We start from the raw sequence: 21944 nt of genomic DNA, 5'->3' as shown, positions 1-21944 counted from the left end.
ATTATTGGAGATTATTCTACACGTATATATAAGTCACTGAAATCTGTTTCCATCCAAGTTCCTATTCACTGTTTGTAGTGCAGTCTCGGCCCATTGTCGCAGCATCATTGCATGTGTGCAGGTGTTTCACTTTTCAGCTCTGCGCAGACTGGAAAGAGGAAGAAAGCGACGCAGCCAGTATTTTTCACTCGTTTTTAGACGAGACGTGAACTACCCGTGACATTTCTATTTGAAAACATGATTTATCTACCTACATTGCACACTTTCACAGTTAAACTGACCCGAGCCTCTGTCATAAGCGACTACCGCCTTCTTTCTTTTGATTGGACAGTAATGCTCAGCTTCCTTCATTTGATTGGCAATCTCAATTAGATTGATGAGCGCTTGTTTTGGCATTTTTTACAATATTGGCAGCAGTTCATTCAGTTTGTCCTGTTATTCATGACTTTTATGACACACCATGGAAAAATGACCACGGGTATATAGGCCAACAATAAATCGGTCAAATTAAAATATTATTAATCTTTATGTCTATTAATCTTAATCTTTATAATCTTAATAATTAATGTCACATTAATTTTAAATGTAGTTTAACCAATAAAACCCATACAAATATTTTTCTTGATATTCCATGGTTCTTGACATTTTACCACATCTTGTACATAATAGCATTTTTGCCCAGGTTTTCAAGTACTAAAGCTATAGATGGCTTATCATTACAATGATTAGATCAATGGAAAATTTGTAGCGGTTATGTTTTTTCAAGAAGCCATTCAGTCATAAGCCATACCTGTTAGGAAAATCCCCAATTCATTTAAAATACCGGTGATGTAGTAAAACTAAACAAACTTGTATATACTTACCAAGTGTATCGTACTGCCATAATGACATGTAGTACATTTATACCTTGTCTCTGTAACGAATGACATGACATGAAAAAGTGCCAATAACTCCGACATTCCCCTCATGTGGTACCTCAAATCTTAGATGGCAGAATCTTAGGCTCATTGTTTGCAGCAGATGGAATAGGTGAAAGGTAAAAGATGAGCGGCCTCAGGGGCGGAGAGTTTCATTAAAGCTTCATTACCTGGTGTGCTGGTTCCTGCCCTGCAGATGTGTGTAAACTGTGTGTTGTGAAGTGTGTGTGAGCGTGTCTTTGCCAACGCAACACGCTCCCAGCAAACGTGTCCTTTAACAGCTCTTCAAACCGGTGGCTTCCGTTCATAAAAGCTTGCTTTTAAAATGAGGCACCTTTTGGTTCAGGCATTCAGTGAGGACAGCTAAAGTATACTCATTAGGGCCTTTTATGGAGGGAGATGAAAGCAGATGTTTTCAGTGGATTCAAATGTTAGTTCATTTATTGTTTTTGGTTTATCTAATATTTAGCTAACAGTTTTTTTACTATTGTAGATTCGTTCTTTGTGCTTAAAAAAAGGGCCGTTGACTTTACGACTTTCAGATTAATAAGTAGAGACACTTTCTTCCTAACCTACATGTATAGCCACAGAACCGTCATATTTGTGCTTAGAATGAATCTGGCCTCTCCTCGGTCCATCAGTAATTCTCATCAGAAGAGCAGCCGGCCAGCTGCAAACTCAATCAACTATTATTGTTTTGTGTCATTCTATGGTATAAGCTAGAGAAAAGCACACAAAAGAATGAGCAGGGCAGCTAGAACGGGTGACGGAGAAAAAAAGCCAGGAGAGAAAGTGAGAGACGACTTTTCAACTCAAAACTAACCTCATTTCTCCATCCAGTGGAACTCCACCCATAATCACTAGCTGACCTCTACTAGCCTCTGACCACAGAACTATAGATTACAAAGACCAGAGGCAGACTAGGAGGTTCTTAAAATGCCAGTTGCTATTTCAATGCTGTGCCTTTCCGCTACTGCAGCTTTGTAAACTCAGTGAACGCTCAGCACATTTACCACAAACACTAAAAGAAAAAATCAAGGGCGTGGCATAAAGGTGACAGGACGTTTTTACGTTTTGTGTCAGTTTTTGCTCATTAGAGACGTTCCCTAGATGTGCATCATAGTTAATTGACACGTGATTTGTTAAGCATAGGTAACAAAGTACGTTTTATTTTGCTTGAGTATGTGCAATTTCATAGTTGCACATAGGAAATTCATGAAAACTCACATTCTCCTATTTCAGGCCAGGGTGGATCAGTGCTCCTTTCCGGGAAGTTTTTTCCATTGTATCTGGAACACGAAATTCAATCAATTCCTTAGAAAATCCTGCGGACGCCGTCCAATATTTTTGGAAACATACGATTTTAGTATGCCACCTTCCCTGTAAGACAGATGTAGATACAAAAACATACTGTTGCAGGCTTTCACACACAGGCAAAATATCATTTTTTGCATTCATGTTGCCTGACACAGTTGACATGCTAAATACGGCAAATGCTTCTTTGTATTTAACTATTTTAACTGCCCTTTTACAAATGTAGTAAACTAGTACAGTTTGTTTGTCACAGGGCCAAGAAAGCACTCAATTACGCCCATTTCTCAAACGAACAAAGCAGGACCCCGATGTTAAGTTATATGAAAGGGCTCTAAATTAAGAAGCATATCATAACTTACAAATTGGCTTGAGGCAAGCTGACAAACACATAGCGGTTACATGTGCTTTTTCCAAGAGATTGCTCATAAACGTATTACATTGTTGGTGTTCTTTAATCTGGCTTTTTGGAAGGATATGGATGGATGGATTTAGATTTGCGCTTGTAGTTATTTACAACAAACGGTTTAATCCGCATTGTAGTATGCGGTTTCCAAATGTCTTTAAATCAAACTCTGTGAGGCCTAAAAGCATTCAGGGGCACCAAAAGAAAAAGAGTAGCTTTGAAGAATCAGGCTAAGATGAAAACGATCCAAACTGAACAAATTGCTAGGTAAAACTATACTTTTGAGTTAAATAACAATGAGTGAGCTTGTTTTTTTCTGTCAGTGTTTTACTGTAAACACTGCTAGTCTTTTAACAAATGCATTCAGGTTCACAGTATCTTCCTCGTTTTGTGTGTCTGTGTGTGTACATGTGTGTGCATGACTGCAAACCATAAAGCGGATAAGCACTTTCCTGAAGAGCAACAGCTGTGGACGCAGCAGTAGAATGAGGCTGGTATTTTTGGAGAACAGGCCTTCTGCACCATGAAAGTGTGGGGTGGGTCACAACACCTGTTTGCTCAGGACAGACACCCACCTATCTAAGCACAGAGTCTCAGAGCGTGCAAGACTGAGCTGGTTGCCGTAATGACAAGATGGTCGGAAAGCGTTCCTCGCCAACGTGTCCCTTTTTTCTGAGGCTATTGCAGTTTGAACAGTGGTTACCTTGATTTTTGCATCAGTAATGATGGGTTTCCAACAAACAAAAATGCTAATATAATAGGGTTTACAGTGTTTTTCGTGTTAAGCACTTTGAAGATGTATACAGAGGTTTATAATGCTTTAGCAAGGTCACTACTTGTCTGATTGTCACAATTCAACTGTTTCTGATACTGATGTGCAGTAATGTGGAGAAGACAGCAGCTCCTCGTATGAGAATCTCATCTAAGATCAATTGTTCGGCACTCTGAAAAGTCCTTCTTTTCCCTCTACCCTGTTGCTTTTTCCAGGTCACGTTTTAAGAAGCTGTCTGTGCTGTGTTGTGTTTGGCTGTTTCTCTGCCGCAGCTCATGCTGGCTTTGGACAATGTGTGAGCTCCCAGAAGGCTTTGCTCTCGCAGGCTAAACACTAATACTCTGCTGTTTTGCGGTCGCATCCGTTTTCATAAATTTTCAAGTCTGCTTTGGCCACTATTGCATGTATCTATATTTATAGTATTTAGACAGATGACAGGCCCTTGCGAAAACATTTTTCAGTGTTTTGAAAACAAACAGCTACGGCAAAACTAACAAATATGATTATAAACAAAGCGTTTTTATGTCTAACTTAACAGTGACTTGCAAACTGAAATAATTGTTTGTGTAATGCGTTAAAAACACAGTAATGCACATTTGCATATGCATACGATTCACATGTCAGCCATTTGACCAATGCTGTCAATCCAGTATGCATTATTGTAAAAGCAAACCAGGATATTAAACATAAAACATTTTTTTTATATCGTCAGAAATTGTCTATAACTTAAGGGTGTACTATATGACCGCAAATTATACGTCTGTTTCTATGACTTTGGATATTTATAGTTTGTTGAATGTGTATTTGCTATTTTGTTCAGAAGAACAATCTTTGCAAGCTTTGGCTGCATTCTTGTTTTACTTCTGTGCCTTTAATTTGAATAATGTTTGCTTACTATTTTTGTTCAAATAGAGGGGAACAAATGGCAACTATGTGCTTCTTGTGAATTCGCAATTGTAACAGAAAGCCTTCTTATCTGATTTTAAAGCATTAAAGCATTACCTGTTTTTCTGCAGATATGTTTTGATAATCATTCTAATCTGGTATCATTTACACTTTTAATTAAAAGTTAAATGTAGAATTTGCTTTTGTAAGATGATTTTATTCAAAGTGTTTGCTTTACATATAATGTAAAAAGACCCAATATAATGTCATATTGTAGGCTTGTAAACTTGGAGAAGTTATTCATATATTCACACACATGCACTTAAATAGAAACAACTTCTTAATTTAGGGTGCACTTGCCAAAAGCAACTCTGAGTTCAATTAAAATATCAAAATGAATTTGAATACGTTAATATTTGAAATGCAAATTAAAGTAATCTAATTATATAATGATTCTAGTTAGTCTACTGTGTGTACAAGCAAGCACGTTCCTCGCGAGTCGACTGACCCTATATGCACCTGAAAGCGATGAGGTGGCGTTTTCTCTTTCTCTCTCTCCAGGGCCAGGCTCTCGACTTTCATCTCCATTACTCTGAGCGGGATGAGGCAGTCCCAGCTCTTGGATGAGAAGCTGGTATGAAGATGAGGAGAGAGGGGGAGAGCGGTGAATCTGATTGGACAGTTGCAGAGGTGCGACGTGTCTGCGGAAGAGAGATGGAGCCGCTGACAAGCCAAATCACTTTCTGCGATGTCAAAACGAACGCACGCTGAGCTGTCGCTTCTGTGTGGATGCGTTTTTTAGGATATGCACGTTTAAAAGCATTTTATATGCGCTATCGCCTTGACATCATGCCAATGTGTGGTATATGCTGGTTTCTGTTTTCATTTTATTTACGATGTGTGCCTATCCCCAATATGCATCTTAAGGTCAATATTTCAAACGTTTACAAAGCACATACTTTTTCAGAAGTCCTTAAACAGAATATTAAAATAAAAATGCAACCAGCACTTCAAAGCCCAAACTGCCAACTTTCTCTATTTCATTGCCAATAAATCGCATCAATTCTAAAAACGTATAAATGTATATCACATCAATTCTAAAAAAATGCACAAAGCCTTGCAAAGATAGTCTAGAAGGCTACTATACTCCAACACGGTTTTAAACAATTTAAGTCCACAGTTTTCATTATAGTTCTGTTCCTGATTTTTATCATGGCAAAAATACCAAATTCTTCGAATGTCGTTGTATAGAAAATGATAAAACATTAAGAGAAAGTATAAATACGTCACTGAATTTTGCAAAATAAACAATAAATAAACAATAAACAGTATAATACATTTAGAAAAACGGTGTCATCGTCGTCTCCATGATAATCGTAAAGAGTCTTGAAATAAAAAGTCCGGAGCAATGCCCACAATACAGGTGGCCACCTTGGCACACAACGTGCAACTTATCCAAAAGAAATGTAGAAATCAAACCCTCACCTTTTTATTAAGAGATCGGGTTTCGTTAGATGTCGGGGTGAAAAAGTTTTGAAGACAGCCCCTCCGTCCGGTGAAGGAGGGACGCTATTCCATTAAACGTGAACATGCTTGAGTTATCTGGTGCGCCCGGCGCCTCCCAGAAAGTTTGGGGTATAAAAGCCAGGTCCTAGAGTTCGTTTAGGCAGTAGGGAGTTTCTGCTGGGGTCTGAATTGGAATCACAGAAGACCGGACCCTACCCGTGTATGATTGGAGTCTAAAGAAAAAAAAACAGATTCCCTCGTCTCAAAGAGTCTACATGTCTAATATTTAGACATGTTCAGCTTTGTGGATATTCGGTTGGCGCTGTTGCTCTGCGCAACGGTGCTTTTGGCAAGAGGACAAGGCGAGGACGATCGTAAGTATAAAACTTTTCTTAAAACTTTTGCTGGAGGTTGATGGTTGCAAAAGGGGCGAGGAGGTGGTTTTGTGATGCTGAGATGGGTTAGGCAGAGAAAATAATTTCTAGACGCTACATTTAATTCTTGCAGTTTGTGCTGTGCCTTAAGCATAGATTTTCATATTTTCCTGGAATGGGAGAAAAACACTTGGACATGAGTTAGACCCATTGGGCCTTTTCGAGCTCTGCATGCGAGCCTTTGGAGACAAGTTGGCACAGGTTTCCAGACTCTCCTCCATGCCATATTTATTGTCCTCAAGCTAGGTTTCAGCTTTCAGCTGCCAGAAGAGAAAAGCAGATGGGGAAGCAATGTTCGAATACCACACAAAATGTCATTTGGAATTGAATTGTTAATAACAAAAAGTGCATGAAGATGTATTTGTAAAAAGAGGCGTTGGTTAAAATATAATTCGTTGACTGGATCAAATATTGACCAGCTGGAAAAAGAAAAACACGTTTAGCTTAGATCTTGCTTATTCTTCTTACGTTTGAACGGAACAAAATGATCCGAATAGAAGAGACATGTATGGAAAAAGTTTTTTCCCCAGCATAAGGGTGATCTCATTCTTGGACTGGGATTTGGAGCATCTCACAAACTGGCTAGTGAAGTATGCTGCATTAAAACTACATGATCTACATAATAACAAACTAACAATAACAATGAAGTTAGAATCATTGAAAAGTTACATTCAGAGTCATTTGACATTTAAAACGCCTTTCTTCCATAACCTCAAATCATTTTACCAGTTTAAGTGGTTATGTACACAGGCGGTATTACAGCGCCACCCAGAGGATACATACGCAGTTGCATTACATTAAGACAATTGCCCCAAAACGTTCCCCCATCCCTTTCGCTTTTTTTCTCTGTTATGGTGATTGGAAACACATGCGGACTCTGCAGACTTTCCACTTAAGGAAACCGTCAGTCGTTGCCAAACCGACAGTTTTAAATTACTTTATGATGGACGGTCAGCTTCAGCGGACGTGGAATTTTTCCCTGAATAATGGATTTTGGGCGTACAAGCATAACCCCATTTACGGTTCACTTCAGACCAAACCATTTCCAATACAAAGCATGCAGGTCAGGGTCTGTGTTGACACCCATAATCCTCAGCGTGTCCCCAGGCCACCCGAAAAAAAGTTTGATCTAACAAGAATGTTTGCAACTGTCACACATTTACTACCAAATTCTAGATGCATGCATTGCAAGACTAAAGTGAAATTGTTAAATTCACAGAATTTTAGTACATGAACACCAAACGTCACATAAAAGACGAATTTTGTCATTCAAACTTTCCTGCTCACGACCTTGATCTTTTTCATAGGCACAGGTGGCAGCTGCGCCTTTGACGGTAAGACCTACAATGACAGGGATGTCTGGAAACCAGAGGATTGTCAAATCTGCGTGTGCGACAACGGCGCCGTTATGTGCGACGAGGTGGTGTGCGAAGACACGGTCGACTGCCCCAACCCAGTGATCCCCCAGGGCGAGTGCTGCCCCGTCTGCCCAGACGACGGTACGACGCCTTGATTTTCACGCACCGTTTTGGTTGTTGTTGTTTTTGTAAACCGAGGGAAATTCTTTCGAGATCAACATTCCCCACTTTAAAAGTGTGTGGCATCCTGGGAAAATCACGGATCCACATCATGTCTTCCCCTTCCGGATGTGGTCGGCCCATCACTGGATTATTTTACATTTCATTTCAACACCCTGATCCTTTGGCCCAGTAGGCTTAAACCAAGGCCTAAATCTAATAGGGGAAAACAACACTCACGGTCTCATTGCTGATACTGTTTATATGTTTTCTCCTTAAAATAGGAATATTATTTATTAGTAGTTTATTTGGTTTAAATTTTTATTTTTCCCTCACTTTAATAGATTTCCAGGACCCCGGTGTTGAGGTAAATGCCACTTTTATTTAAAACAAGCTTATATTTCTACTGAGAATATATTAAACAGTAGGCTTGATATAAATAATGAGAATGCACTATTAAGTAGGACATACATTTGAATCATTATTTAAAATGAATAAAATAATTTATGATTTATAAAAACTTATTTTTAATCCTTACTCTTTTTAGGGACCTAAAGGTGCTCCTGGTGACAAGGGTGACAGGGTAGGTTTATATTTCTTTCTTTTCATTTATGTGCATGTGTGTTGATCTGTGTTTTGATTTTCTTAGTAAATATCCTCATGCTCCCAGGGACAAAATAATGATATATTTAGTTCTGCACAGGCAAACAGTTACACCTTACAGCTTTATATATATATATATATATATATATATATATAGACATTTAAAGCTCACTGATCTCCAAATGTGTGTGAACAACAACAAACATAGCCTGATTTCAAACCTTGTGCAGATCTGGGGGTTGGTGTATTTGCTGAATAGCAAGTAGTTTTTTATGGGTGTCAAACTGATGTCATCTATAAGCATGTGCAGCTAGTATACCTTGTTTTGTTATATGGTGTTCATGGTACTTTGAACACTTGTGTAGAGGCACAGGGGTATTCTGTAGTCTGTATTTAAATGACAGAGTGAAATATTGACCCTTCATTGTGCACTAGTTACATCTGTACCCAGTAAGACTGACTTTTCATTGTGGTGTATTGACTTGAATTGTACGTGGTATACAAACCTGTATGTTACACAGAGTATTTCTTATTCACTCAAATCATATTTTTCTCTGTAAAACAGGGTCTTCCTGGTCCTCCTGGCAATGATGGAATCCCTGGACAGCCTGGCCTTCCTGGGCCCCCAGGCCCTCCCGGACCACCCGGCCTTGGTGGAGTATGTATCTCACCTTAAAAGAGAAAATACCAAAACTTTGTAAAAGAGACAGAATAAAGAACGGACTTCCGTGTATATTAAGGCTAAGTGCTTAACTTCTGCAGTTTTTGTTCCAAACTCAAAGATCTAAAGAGAGCTCTAGGCCAGGTATTGAAATTAAAGTACCTTTCAGGTCACCTTTCAGCACCATTATAGTGGACAGCGCCCTGGGGCCTTTGCAGTAGTTGCATTGCATGAGATAAGGCTTAGATCAATTCCATTTTAGTTCACTGTGCTGAGATATACTGATATATCTTAAAAATGTTGAAGTTCAGAGGTTCACATACTAAGGAACCTGAAGTCTCTGTCCAAATCACTGACAACCTTTTTTCTTCTGCTTCAGAACTTTTCTCCTCAGATGTCTGGTGGCTTTGATGAGAAATCCGGTGGAGGAATGGCTGTTGCAGGCCCCATGGTTAGTACACATACATAAACACACATGCTTACATGCACACGGTATGCCTAAAATTAGGCATGCATGCAAACATGTTGTGATTCCCTTGCCAATACCAAGATACACTTAGTTTGTCCCCCTGTCCTTCTGTTTTTCTCTTTATGAAAAACCACATCATTAGATGTCACCCTACAAACAACTGCTACTTATTATCTTTTCTGTTCCATTAAACATAATCAGACTTAAATAAAAATATCATCAGATGTTAAACAGCATTACTACTTCCTACTTGCCATACAAAGACCTGTTGCATATTACACATAAAAACATGATCAGATCACACTGACTATCTGCCTATTTTTTGTTGTAGGGACCCATGGGTGCTCGTGGACCCCCTGGACCTCCCGGATCATCTGTGAGTAACAACTGTTTAACATATTGGATCGAAATAATCAACAAATTATGTTTTTTTTTATTTTAGAAGAAATACACAGTTGGAGAGCACATATTTCTATTTTCAAGTTTTTCAAGATTTTCCTGCAATTCTAATTATTCCAACTATCAAGTATATAACATTGTGTTTTTTCTGTCAATCTCTACAGGGACCACAAGGTTTTACAGGCCCCCCGGGTGAGCCTGGCGAGTCTGGTTCTCCTGTAAGTATACAAACCACATACACACTTTAAGACTCCATGTAACCCTTGTTACTGTAGAATATGCATTATATGTGGCATAGCTGCAGTTTGACTCATGTAAGTCAAATGAGATTAACAGTTTCTTGAATCATGAACTCAGCCACATTGATTTACCCAAGGTCAGATACATGATATCCGACTAATATAACTAAGCTCTCTTACTGGATAATTTAAGCCGCCACAATTTGAGACATGTATATACACGCATAAAAAAGAGGCTTTTTCAAACTTAGCTTTCCAACGTTTAGGGTGCAATGGGTCCCCGTGGTCCTGCTGGCCCACCTGGAAAGAATGGAGAAGATGTAAGTAACCCACGGTTTTTAAACTGTAATTTAAAAAAGAAATTGTGTTTCCATACCTCTTTCTGATATAGGCCTTATGATTCAGTCTAACTCCTTCCTCTCTTTGTAGGGTGAATCTGGCAAACCTGGTCGCGGCGGTGAGCGTGGAACCCCTGGCGCACAGGTGAAATTTAGAGTGCTAGTCTATGCTTTTCAGGATAATGTAGTAAGTCGAATATATTATTCAACATAATATTTTTGCTTAGGGTGCTCGTGGATTCCCCGGAACCCCTGGACTTCCAGGCATCAAGGGACACAGAGTAAGAAATGTTTCTTTCGGACTGACCACTTTGGACATCTATCCACATAAACTAATATCTTCATGCCATTCTCTCTACCTCAGGGATTCAGTGGTCTAGATGGAGCTAAGGGAGATGGTGGCCCTGCCGGACCTAAGGTAAAATGAACATCTTGACCCAGTGTAAACGTTAACATTTTAACATTCAGCAGACCACTTAACATGCTGCTTTGTCTGGTAGGGAGAGGCTGGTTCCCCTGGTGAGAACGGTACCCCTGGTGCTATGGTAAGTAACTACTATTAAATCACATATTTAAACATGGCACAGATTTGTCTTTTCTAAGCTTCAACTTCCATGTTTGCACCTTTCTGACTTTCCTTCTCAAACTCTGTTATCCAGGGTCCTCGTGGTCTGCCTGGCGAGAGAGGCCGTGCTGGTCCTTCTGGTGCTGCTGTAAGTTATATATGTGCCTTATATACTTATACTTATATGTGCCTATTCAGTTCAGTTCAAATTAATTGATATTGATGCACTGATTCAAAATGGCATAACAAGGAAAATAATCACAAAAGCCAAACGACAACAAAAAATAGATAAAATATATAATTTTATATATAAGTCATATTCATATCAAATACAGACATTGTAACCACAGACATATGAAGAAAAATATTTCCACAGATAATATTCTTTAAATGCACTTCAATATAATAAAGTATTAAACACGAAGTATTTATAAATCCACAGGTTATTACCTTATATTTAGATTATAAATGGGCTGCTGGTCTCTATTATGGCTCCAAATAATCTCTCTCCATTTGTTTCAGGGTGCCCGTGGAAATGATGGTGCCGCTGGAGCTGCTGGTCCCCCTGTAAGTGACCATATAAAAAAATTATAATGAAAAAAGGACAAACTTCCACAAAAAATCTGGTTGTTGAACCTTTACAATCAGTACAAGAACTTTAAATTCAACGTGTATTTGTTTACTTTTTTAGGGCCCAACTGGCCCTGCTGGTTCCCCAGGATTCCCTGGTGGCCCCGGAGCTAAGGTAAAAATTATATTTCAATTGTTTCATCAAATTTTACCTTCACACAAACAGCAAGAATACCCTGAGATGGAACTGATATTGAGTCATGAGAGCCAGATGGTTTCGTCCATTCAGATTATAGTTTTTTAACACTACTGATGTGTCATTCATCTGGATTATGTCAGTCATTCATAAACAGTGTGTTAATAGGGAAAATCATTCAAAATTATGGGATGTAATTATCCATATTGGAAATCCAGAGGACGACAGATTCATCCTTCACAATAAAATAAAGCGAAAAAGGAAATTCCTTTGACACACATTCCATACACATGAAATTCGAATTTAGACCACAGAAACACAGGTCATCTCTTCTCTTCTTATATTGATTTGTGGACCATATACATTCTTCTCTTATTTACATTAGGGGTTGAGATGCTCACTTCATGTTTATTTGAGGGCAGTTAGGTGTATCACCTCATTCTTCTTTGCTTTCTCTAGGGAGAGGTTGGTCCACAGGGAGGCCGTGGTGGTGAGGGACCCCAGGGAGCCCGTGGTGAGCCTGGTAACCCTGGACCTGCTGGTGCTGCCGGACCCGCTGTCAGTAAATCTTTGTATTTTACAACCAATGAAACCTGATGAGAATTATCTCTGGTCATTTTTTTAAGTTGTACCGTTCTGTTCTGTCCTGACCTCTACGTTCATATCGTCCTTCAACTATAGGGTAACAATGGAGCTGATGGTTCCCCTGGTGCTAAGGGTGCTCCTGTAAGTATCATTTTAATCGTTATCCGAAATTCAGGTCGCAATATTATTTCTGGTTATACTTGAACTGTGGTGTTGGCAAATTAACCCCTAAACGTTGTAACTCTTTGCTGCCACCTGCAGGGCGCTCCTGGTATTGCTGGTGCTCCTGGTTTCCCCGGACCTCGTGGTCCTCCTGGATCTGCTGGAGCTGCTGGTGCCCCTGGCCCTAAGGGAAACACTGTAAGTGGCAACTTCTCCCGAAATTATAATTGTAATTTTTTTTATTTGCACTTTTGGGTTTATTTAAAAAACCTGAGATCTTCTAGGCTTTTTGTCTCCATCTGTTCATCGATTTATTTTGTTTTTCAGGGTGAGACTGGTGCTCCTGGTTCCAAAGGAGAGTCTGGCGTCAAGGGAGAGGCTGTAAGTATATACCATCATTTAGTTGAAACGTGAATAACAAAAACACTGTGCATGACATTTTGTCCCATTTAACCCAATCCAAACGCACCAATATTTCCAGTTGCTTATTTGATGAATGCATTTTCATACATTTTCAGTATTGTTGTTCAATTTCTAACCATCTCAACTTTGTTTGCGTACTTTCACAGGGTGCCGCTGGAGTTCAGGGAGCCCCTGGACCTCCTGGTGAAGAGGGAAAGAGAGGACCCCGTGGTGAGGTCGGTGCTGCAGGTACCCGTGGAGCCCCTGGAGAGCGGGTATGTACTCACGTCAAATCTGTTCAGATATTTTGTTTCAGATAATAATATGTGTTTGGAGAGCTCCATATACCATTTCAGCTCTGTATACATATTGTTCAAAGTTCTTAATTCAGTACACGTTAGTTAGAGGCAGTAACTCCAACCATTTTGTCTCTTTGTGCAGGGTTCCCCTGGTTCTCGTGGTTTCCCTGGTGCTGATGGAGCTGCTGGTGCTAGAGTAAGTTGTCAAAAGATACGGAAAATCCATGTGGTATACTTAATTTAATATTTCCGCTGTAAAATAAAACTCTTTGGTCTGTGTGATAGGGTGGACCTGGTGAACGTGGAGGTCCTGGAGCTGTCGGACCTAAGGGTGCCACTGGTGAGCCTGGTCGCAACGGTGAACCTGGCATGCCAGGATCCAAGGTAAGAAAGTTGGCATCAAATGAAGTGCCGGTTTAATTTATTGTGTGTTAGTGTTCTGGTGTCACTGAGCATTACTTAATCCGATCTCCCCTTTTTGACAATTAAAGGGTATGACTGGTAGCCCTGGCAGCCCTGGACCTGATGGCAAGATGGGACCTGCTGTGAGTTTCCCATTCTCTGCACAACACTCCCCAAACAGTTCTCCATAATGACAAAACATAGAATATCCATAACTCATATATGACTGACATGCTTCCCATCTCTTTTGCACAATACATATCCGGCATTGTGGATGGGGTTTACAGAGGTTACTTGGCTTTTTGTTTAATAACTGATAGGGTGCTTCTGGACAAGATGGCCGCCCTGGACCACCCGGCCCTGTTGGATCCAGAGGACAGCCTGGAGTCATGGGATTCCCTGGACCCAAGGGTGCTGCTGTAAGTGCTTTCTTTATCTTTCAAGTTTGACTTTTGAAATAAATTCCTGAAAATAGTCAGGGAAATAGCCAGATTAAGTTAGAATCCACTACAATTCCTGTGTTATCAATACAGTACTTGGCCTAAATGTAGACAACCTAACCTGATGGTTTATTTTACTCCTGTACAGGGTGAGGCTGGCAAACCTGGTGAGAGGGGTGTGATGGGCGCTCTTGGTGCGACTGTACGTATTTCACAGCACTTTTAATAATTTGGTTATGCTTGTTTTGGTCCAGACCTTATGCTATTGTGTTTTATGCTTGAATATAGGGTGCTCCTGGTAAGGATGGTGATGTTGGTGCCCCTGGTGCTTCTGGACCTGCTGTGAGTAGCAATTTTTACATTGCACAATGCACCAGACACAAGGTTTCTAGTCATTTTAGCTAGATTATAAACAGCAACTTTGCTAGTTCATCATGTAAAGCATCTAATTACAGTGGTATAATCATAAATGAACCACTCTGATATTTAATTTTAGCTAATGTTTTTTAACCATTTACTGAACAGGGGCCTGCTGGTGAGAGAGGTGAGCAGGGACCCGCTGGTTCTCCTGGATTCCAGGTAAGTGTCTTTCACTCATTCCACCCACTAAAACACAATTGTATCTACTGTGGATTATGGAAACTAAATCTTCAACTCCTTTTTGTCTTAAAATGACAGGGTCTGCCAGGACCTCAAGGAGCAACTGGTGAGCCTGGTAAATCTGGTGAGCAGGTAAGTTACCAGCCGTCATGCTGATAAAGAAATCAAAAACAATGTTTACCTCTTCATTCTAAATAAATATATATGACATAATGCTTTTTTGTCTCCTCTGCCTATTAAAGGGTATCCCTGGAGAGGCTGGAGCTCTTGGACCCTCTGGATCCAGAGTGAGTATCTGCGGCATAATCACAAAATGATCACCCAGCCACAATCCAAAATCTTCTTCACACTTCGAATTAGTATAATGATCAAGAACTGATGGGATCTCTCCCCTTTTTAACCAAGGGTGATAGAGGATTCCCTGGTGAGCGTGGTTCCCCCGGCCCTGCTGGTCCTGCTGGTCCCCGTGGATCTCCCGGTTCAGCTGGTAACGATGGTGCCAAGGTGGGTTTGAACTATTCTGTTAACCATCCTTGAAACTTCCATGGGTAAAGTTAAACAGCTAGCTATGCTAGCTATTGACGGTATTATTATTATTATTAGCAATTTAAATTTTAGAGATTACATGAAGGATCTTTTTGCTTTCTTAGGGTGATGCTGGTGCTTCAGGTGCCCCTGGTGCTCAGGGTCCTCCAGGACTTCAAGGCATGCCTGGTGAACGGGGTTCTGCTGGTCTGCCAGGTCTTAAGGGAGACAGAGTAAGTAAAAATGACAGCACACTTAAGGTGACAAACAGACTGCACAAAGCAGTATGCCTAGGCCTAGACGATAGCACACGTGAAGAACTTCACCCTACTTAACCAGACTTCTCGTACAGCTAGGCTTGTGTCAGGCACATGGTAAGGACTTTTAACCCAAATTAACTGATGGAAAACTTTTACCCTAGGGTGACCAAGGTAGCAAGGGTGCTGATGGTGTCGGTGGTAAAGATGGAGCCCGTGGTATGACCGGACCAATTGGACCTCCAGGACCTGCTGGAGCTCCTGGTGACAAGGTGAGTGTTAAACTGGACTCCATACTCTGTTGTTGTCATTCATGATGAATTCTTAAAGTTGAAGAGACCCATCATGTTTTCTATTATTTGTATCTTAATCCAGGGAGAGACTGGTGCTGCTGGACTTCTTGGACCTACTGGTGCCCGTGGAGCACCTGTGAGTGCAATCTTCTAAGAAGAGTTATGAATTTGATGAAATGCTGATCTGTAGGGAGTTTCTAAAATCCTGATCTCTTGATGTTTTCTATAATCTAGGGTGAGCGTGGTGAGAGCGGTGCCCCTGGACCTGCTGGATTTGCTGGACCTCCTGTGAGTAAACAAAATCCCAGTAGAACATTGTAACAAGTTTTAAAAATCCTAGGCCAGTTCATGGTTCAAACATCTTATTATCACTCCAACAGGGTGCCGATGGTCTGTCTGGTGCTAAGGGAGAGGCTGGTGACAATGGTGCTAAGGGTGATTCTGGTCCTCCAGGACCTGCAGGAGCAACTGGTACCCCTGGACCCCAGGTGTGATTATTTTCTAAACCCCCTCAGTCCAGGGACAACACAGACAATCTTCTTAGAAATTTTCCAAATGCTTGTCCAAAACAGGTCATACAGTATATTCCCTGTTCAAGCATTTGCATTCATCTTTATAATGCGTAATGAATTCATCAGTGTTCTATACTAATGTTGACATGACACTTCTGAAAATTAAAATCCTAATTTGTGCCAATCAGGGTCCTGTTGGTGCTACTGGACCCAAAGGTGGCCGTGGTGCAGCTGGTCCCCCTGTGAGTTCAACTACTATAATTTTATATTTTTCAATATCCCTCGATATAAATCTAAACGGAGTTAAAGAAGTACCTTCTGCTATTCAATGTACTTGGAACTTATGTAATAATTTATTTTAAGGGTTCTACTGGTTTCCCTGGTGCTGCTGGCAGAGTTGGACCTCCTGGCCCCTCTGTAAGAACCTCTTCCACAGTTTCATTTACACTGGAGTTTGCACACAAACACACAATACAGATCCAGCCTGTTCTAGACTGTTCACACATTTTCAAACACTGTGCTTCAAAGTAAGTAACCTCTTCCATAATTAATGATTGTTTCTGATTTTTGGCTTTAGGGTAACGCTGGACCCCCAGGACCTTCCGGACCCCCTGGAAAGGAGGGCCAGAAAGGTAACCGTGGTGAGACTGGACCTTCTGGTCGCACTGGTGAAGTTGGTGCTGCTGGACCACCTGGTGCTCCTGGTGAGAAGGGAAATCCTGGAGCTGAGGGTGCCCCTGTAAGTCTATCATGGTGATCTTTAAAAAAACGTCTACTCAAGGCCAGTGTATATTTTACTGAATTCGCATATTGTCACATTTGAATAGACATTGGAACCAGTTTGGTTGCCATGCTACCTCACTGTCATTTTTTAAAACGCCATGAACGCTGTGAGAAGAAGAGAGGGGGAGTGGGCGGGGCACGAGAGAAAGTGATCCGATTCCACATCTTAAAATATATCAGACATTACCTGTTTTATACAGTCTACGGTCATTTCACAAATCACACTTTCAAGCCACATCGGTTTTACAGTAACCACTTAATGTAATATGAGTATTTATTTTTTATTAAATGCAAGTTTAACTGTTCTAGTTCAAATTTGACCGTTAAAACACAAGTAAAACACAGTCTGTTACTGTTCCGGCCATACTCACAGTGGCATCCATGACGAGCAGGCTTTTTTCCAATCGATGAACCTTCCAGCATGGGAGACGGACGCTCTAAAGAGGCGACTAGCATTTCCCCTTCATCTGTTTGAGTTCCAAACGTGACACATTGAGCTGTACTTGTACACGTGAGCTCCGGTCCACCGAGAGCTCCAAATGGCCATCCGTGCCTGGTTCTCTGAGCCACAATTTCAACGACTGTCATGTATTTATCACTTTCAGTGGAGAAACCCTTCTCCCACATATATACCGCATATAATGTATTTCACATAAAAATATACTTTTATAACACCTTGACACACAGTTAGACATTGCCCATGTCAGATCAAAATTATGTCACTAATATCTTTGCCTCTTTTTTTGCAGGGTTCGTCTGGTATCCCTGGACCTCAAGGTCTTGGTGGGCAGCGTGGTATTGTTGGTCTTCCTGGAACAAGAGGCGAGCGTGGTTTCCCTGGTCTCGCTGGACAATCTGTGAGTGCTTTGTCATACAAAAAGATCACTGGTCTAGTTCCAAGGGCAAATGTGTTCTAAAGCTTTCTTTGTAATGCCATCTAGGGAGAACCTGGCAAACAGGGACCTGGTGGCCCCTCTGGTGAACGTGGACCTCCTGGTCCTATGGGACCCCCTGGATTGGCTGGACCTCCTGGCGAGCCTGGTCGTGAGGTAATAATATACACCTGCAACATTACTTAAGTCTAACAATAACTCTGAAGGCCCTTCTGCTGACATTTAACAAACAATTATTTGTCATATATTAGGGTACTCCAGGTAATGAGGGATCTGCTGGACGTGATGGTTCTGCTGGCCCCAAGGTGATCTAAACTTTTCATACTTCTAAAATTCTCATAGTGTATACACATAAGGCACCCAAACCCTTGGATGTTCCATGTCTCTAACATTAGCATTGTTCGTGTTATAACAGGGTGACCGTGGTGAGAGTGGAGCTTCTGGTGCTCCAGGTGCCCCTGGACCCCCTGGCGCTCCTGGACCCATTGGGCCTTCTGGAAAGACTGGTGATCGTGGAGAGTCTGTAAGTGTCCCATCCTCAAAAAAGAACTGTTGAAGGGTTTACAAAGATTATACATTTAATTTAAATGATCAATTTATCCTCCCTAGGGTCCTGCTGGTCCTGCCGGTGCTGCTGGCCCTGCTGGTTCTCGTGGTCCCTCTGTAAGTCCATATTTAAATGAGTCTGTGTTTATAATATACTTTATTGTAGATTGAGTAGTAATCTTGTGTGCAGGGACCCGCTGGAGCCCGTGGAGACAAAGGTGAGGCCGGTGAGGCTGGTGAGAGAGGCATGAAGGGACACCGAGGATTCACCGGAATGCAGGGACCCTCAGGACCTCCTGTAAGCCAATCTATGTGACTGATGGAAAATAAACCTCCGACATATTATGTATAGCTCTGATATAATATCTTTTAGAATTGAATTATAGAATTTTTATATTCTGTAGGGACCTTCAGGAGAGCCTGGACCTGCTGGAACTTCTGGACCCGCTGGACCTAGAGTAAGTATTTAAAGATATATAAAATGTACAACTTCTTTTATTTAGCTGATTTCATTAGGCTTTGAGGCACACACATAGTAACCTGAGTTTGTTTTAAAGTTGATGTGTTCACAAAAAATATTGTTGTCTTTGATTTCTATCAACAGGGGCCTGCTGGATCTGCCGGTTCAGCTGGTAAGGATGGTATGTCTGGACTTCCTGGTCCCATTGGACCTCCTGGACCACGTGGTCGCAATGGTGAAATTGGACCAGCTGTGGGTGACACATTCCTTATCCATATGATTATGCAGCCAGTAAGCAAAATGTGTACTTTAACCTCCCTTTATTTGGTTTGTCTTCTGGTTTAGGGAGCCCCTGGATCTCCCGGACCACCTGGACCCCCTGGACCCTCTGGTGGTGGATTTGACATCGGCTTCATTGCCCAACCACAGGAGAAGGCCCCGGATCCCTTCCGTCACTTCCGTGCTGATGATGCCAACGTGATGCGGGATCGTGACCTTGAGATTGACACCACCCTCAAGTCCCTGAGCCAACAGATTGAGAGCATCATTAGCCCAGATGGCACCAAAAAGAACCCTGCACGCACTTGTCGTGACCTGAAGATGTGCCACCCAGACTGGAAGAGCGGTGTGTGCCTTTCTACAGCCATCTGCTTTCTCTTCATCATACTGCACAACTTCACATATTGTAATCTCGTTGCTTCATTTTTTCTGCATAGGCGAGTACTGGATTGATCCTGACCAGGGATGCAACCAGGACTCCATCAAGGTCTACTGCAACATGGAAACTGGTGAGACCTGTGTCAACCCAACTCAGTCCAACATTCCTAAGAAGAGCTGGTACACAAGCAAGAACATCAAGGAGAAGAAGCATGTCTGGTTCGGAGAGGCCATGACTGACGGCTTCCAGGTGATGATACGATGATATGAATTTCTCTTCATGTGCTTATCTACTACATTTGCTAATTTTCTGTGCTTCACTCAACCCCTGCAGTTCGAGTATGGCAATGAGGACTCCAAGCCTGAGGATGTCAACATTCAGCTCACCTTCTTGCGTCTCATGTCCACCGAGGCCACCCAGAACATCACATACCACTGCAAGAACAGTATTGCATACATGGACCAGGCCTCTGGCAACCTGAAGAAGGCTCTTCTGCTGCAGGGCTCAAACGAGATTGAGATCAGAGCAGAGGGCAATAGCCGCTTCACATACACCGTCACTGAAGATGGTTGCACGGTAAGGAAACGTTTTTGTGTATTTTATTTAGAATATTATGTGGCTCTGTTAATGCTACCATATTTATGTAGCGCTTTACGTATGTGATCAAGTTTACTGGAATAAGGTTTAAATCAAATCTAAAAAGTTACGATTAAAAAGAAGCTACTCATCCCATGTCAATAACAATTTATTTTGTAACGTTTTTGATGTTTTGTAAAGTTACTAATGTCATCCTTCTGTTCTTTTTCTTGCAGTCGCACACCGGTGCATGGGGCAAGACAGTAATCGACTACAAAACAACAAAAACATCCCGTCTGCCTATTATTGACATCGCCCCTATGGACGTTGGCGCACCTAATCAGGAATTTGGCATTGAAGTTGGCCCAGTCTGCTTCTTGTAAAAAGAAATCTGGACTTGAGATTGTTTGTGTGCGTGTGTTTTTTCTAGCAATCATCTCTCTGAAATCTTTTCTATGCATTTAAAATTCAAACCCTAGAATTCAAATTGGCTGTCCAGATGATCCACTTGCTTAGACCTGCGCTTCAGAAGACAGTGGTTGTGTGTTGTCAGGCTTTTTTTCTTTGGACCACTATACTGTCACCAGCCACACTGAGGATACTTTAGAAGACTCATTTGTTTCACTGGCAACAAGAAAATAATATATACCTATAAAGTGTAAAATCCCCCTGGAGTTTAAAAGAAACATCACTGACACGAGTGACTTTTTCAACCACTGCGGAAGGACAATGAAAGACCAAATCCACATGCTTTGTACCATGTTCAGGTGTTAAATAAATCTGTAAAATGACATTTAAGCGTCTTTGTGTTATGCCCACTAGGACCACCGGGTGCCATATGCAAGATGTTTTTCAAACGTCACAGCTATTAGAAACATGGGGTTCGGCTTTGTTTGATGTCTTATGGCTACCTCAAAAACGAAACCATTCCCAGTGTTGACCAACACCAGGTCAGGATTTTACTTATGAGAAGAATGGATAAAAGAGCAAGTGACCGCTGCAAAAGGTGCTATTTTCCTTATGAGGTCCTGTAAGCAAGATCCTAGAGTTTTTCTAAAAGAAATGTATTTTTCATCGCTTTGCTCACAGGGCCTTCGGTGCTAATAAAAGCCAAGCGTCTTGCTGTCCAGTTGTGACAGATGCCTTCTTAAGTGTACGCTAAGAGCCAAACAGCAGAGCTTTTTTCAAGCAGTACTGTAGCTGTGATGCACGCAGTCTTTTCAAGTGTAGAATAAGCAGGTGGAGTCGGTTTTTATTTTTCAAAAACACCTTTTTGACACTTTTTGGTTGTTGTCTTTTGGTTTCTTAACAAAATATTCCCCAAATGTTGTCTAGTTGCTTCCAGCTCCATCCCCACTTCCCTCCCAGAACTCTGTCATAGAAATTTGTTTTTTTAAAAGAGGGTTAAATCTAAAAGGCAATCACGTAGAAAAGTCCTAATATGATGAGAGGAGCAGACACACCATAGGGGGATTAAAAAGCAAAAGGATCTGTACCTATTTTGTATATGTATAATAATTTGAGATGTTTTTAATTATTTTGAATGCTGAAATAAAGCATGTTAAGTGGTCGATCTTATGTTTGTCAGAAGTGATCTTGACTCGTCCCTGACTGCCCAATGGACTTGAATGAAACACAGCTTGCACCTGTTACAGTTGTTTTGACTCAAAGGAAGATTAAAGAAAATCTCTGAAACCTTTGTCTTTGCTACTTGCTGGTCATTTTAATTAGCAAAACTAATTGCAAGAAAAAGTCTAGCCAAA

General features: G+C 41.1%; 1 protein-coding gene across 1 annotated transcript; it reads left to right on the top strand.

Moving 5' to 3' along the window:
- Window positions 1-5955: 5955 nt before the first annotated feature.
- Window positions 5956-20974, top strand: col1a1a (collagen, type I, alpha 1a). The gene is made up of 51 exons (XM_079456043.1): window positions 5956-6171; window positions 7539-7730; window positions 8093-8115; window positions 8296-8331; window positions 8917-9009; window positions 9392-9463; window positions 9813-9857; window positions 10045-10098; window positions 10386-10439; window positions 10549-10602; window positions 10685-10738; window positions 10822-10875; window positions 10958-11002; window positions 11117-11170; window positions 11545-11589; window positions 11714-11767; window positions 12248-12346; window positions 12470-12514; window positions 12635-12733; window positions 12863-12916; window positions 13105-13212; window positions 13379-13432; window positions 13522-13620; window positions 13728-13781; window positions 13959-14057; window positions 14227-14280; window positions 14367-14420; window positions 14604-14657; window positions 14757-14810; window positions 14921-14965; window positions 15084-15182; window positions 15329-15436; window positions 15625-15732; window positions 15836-15889; window positions 15988-16041; window positions 16134-16241; window positions 16454-16507; window positions 16629-16682; window positions 16843-17004; window positions 17798-17905; window positions 17990-18097; window positions 18193-18246; window positions 18357-18464; window positions 18551-18604; window positions 18678-18785; window positions 18892-18945; window positions 19092-19199; window positions 19293-19572; window positions 19664-19854; window positions 19939-20181; window positions 20418-20974. The coding sequence occupies exons 1-51, from the start codon at window positions 6090-6092 to the stop codon at window positions 20562-20564; spliced, it is 4347 nt and encodes a 1448-aa protein (XP_079312169.1). The 5' UTR covers window positions 5956-6089; the 3' UTR covers window positions 20565-20974.
- The last annotated feature ends 970 nt before the right edge of the window (window positions 20975-21944 follow it).

The sequence above is a fragment of the Barbatula barbatula genome (genome assembly GCF_947034865.1).
Source record: "Barbatula barbatula genome assembly, chromosome: 5".
Classification (NCBI taxonomy): Eukaryota; Metazoa; Chordata; class Actinopteri; order Cypriniformes; family Nemacheilidae; genus Barbatula; species Barbatula barbatula.
This window is presented reverse-complemented; position numbering and strand designations above follow the sequence as displayed.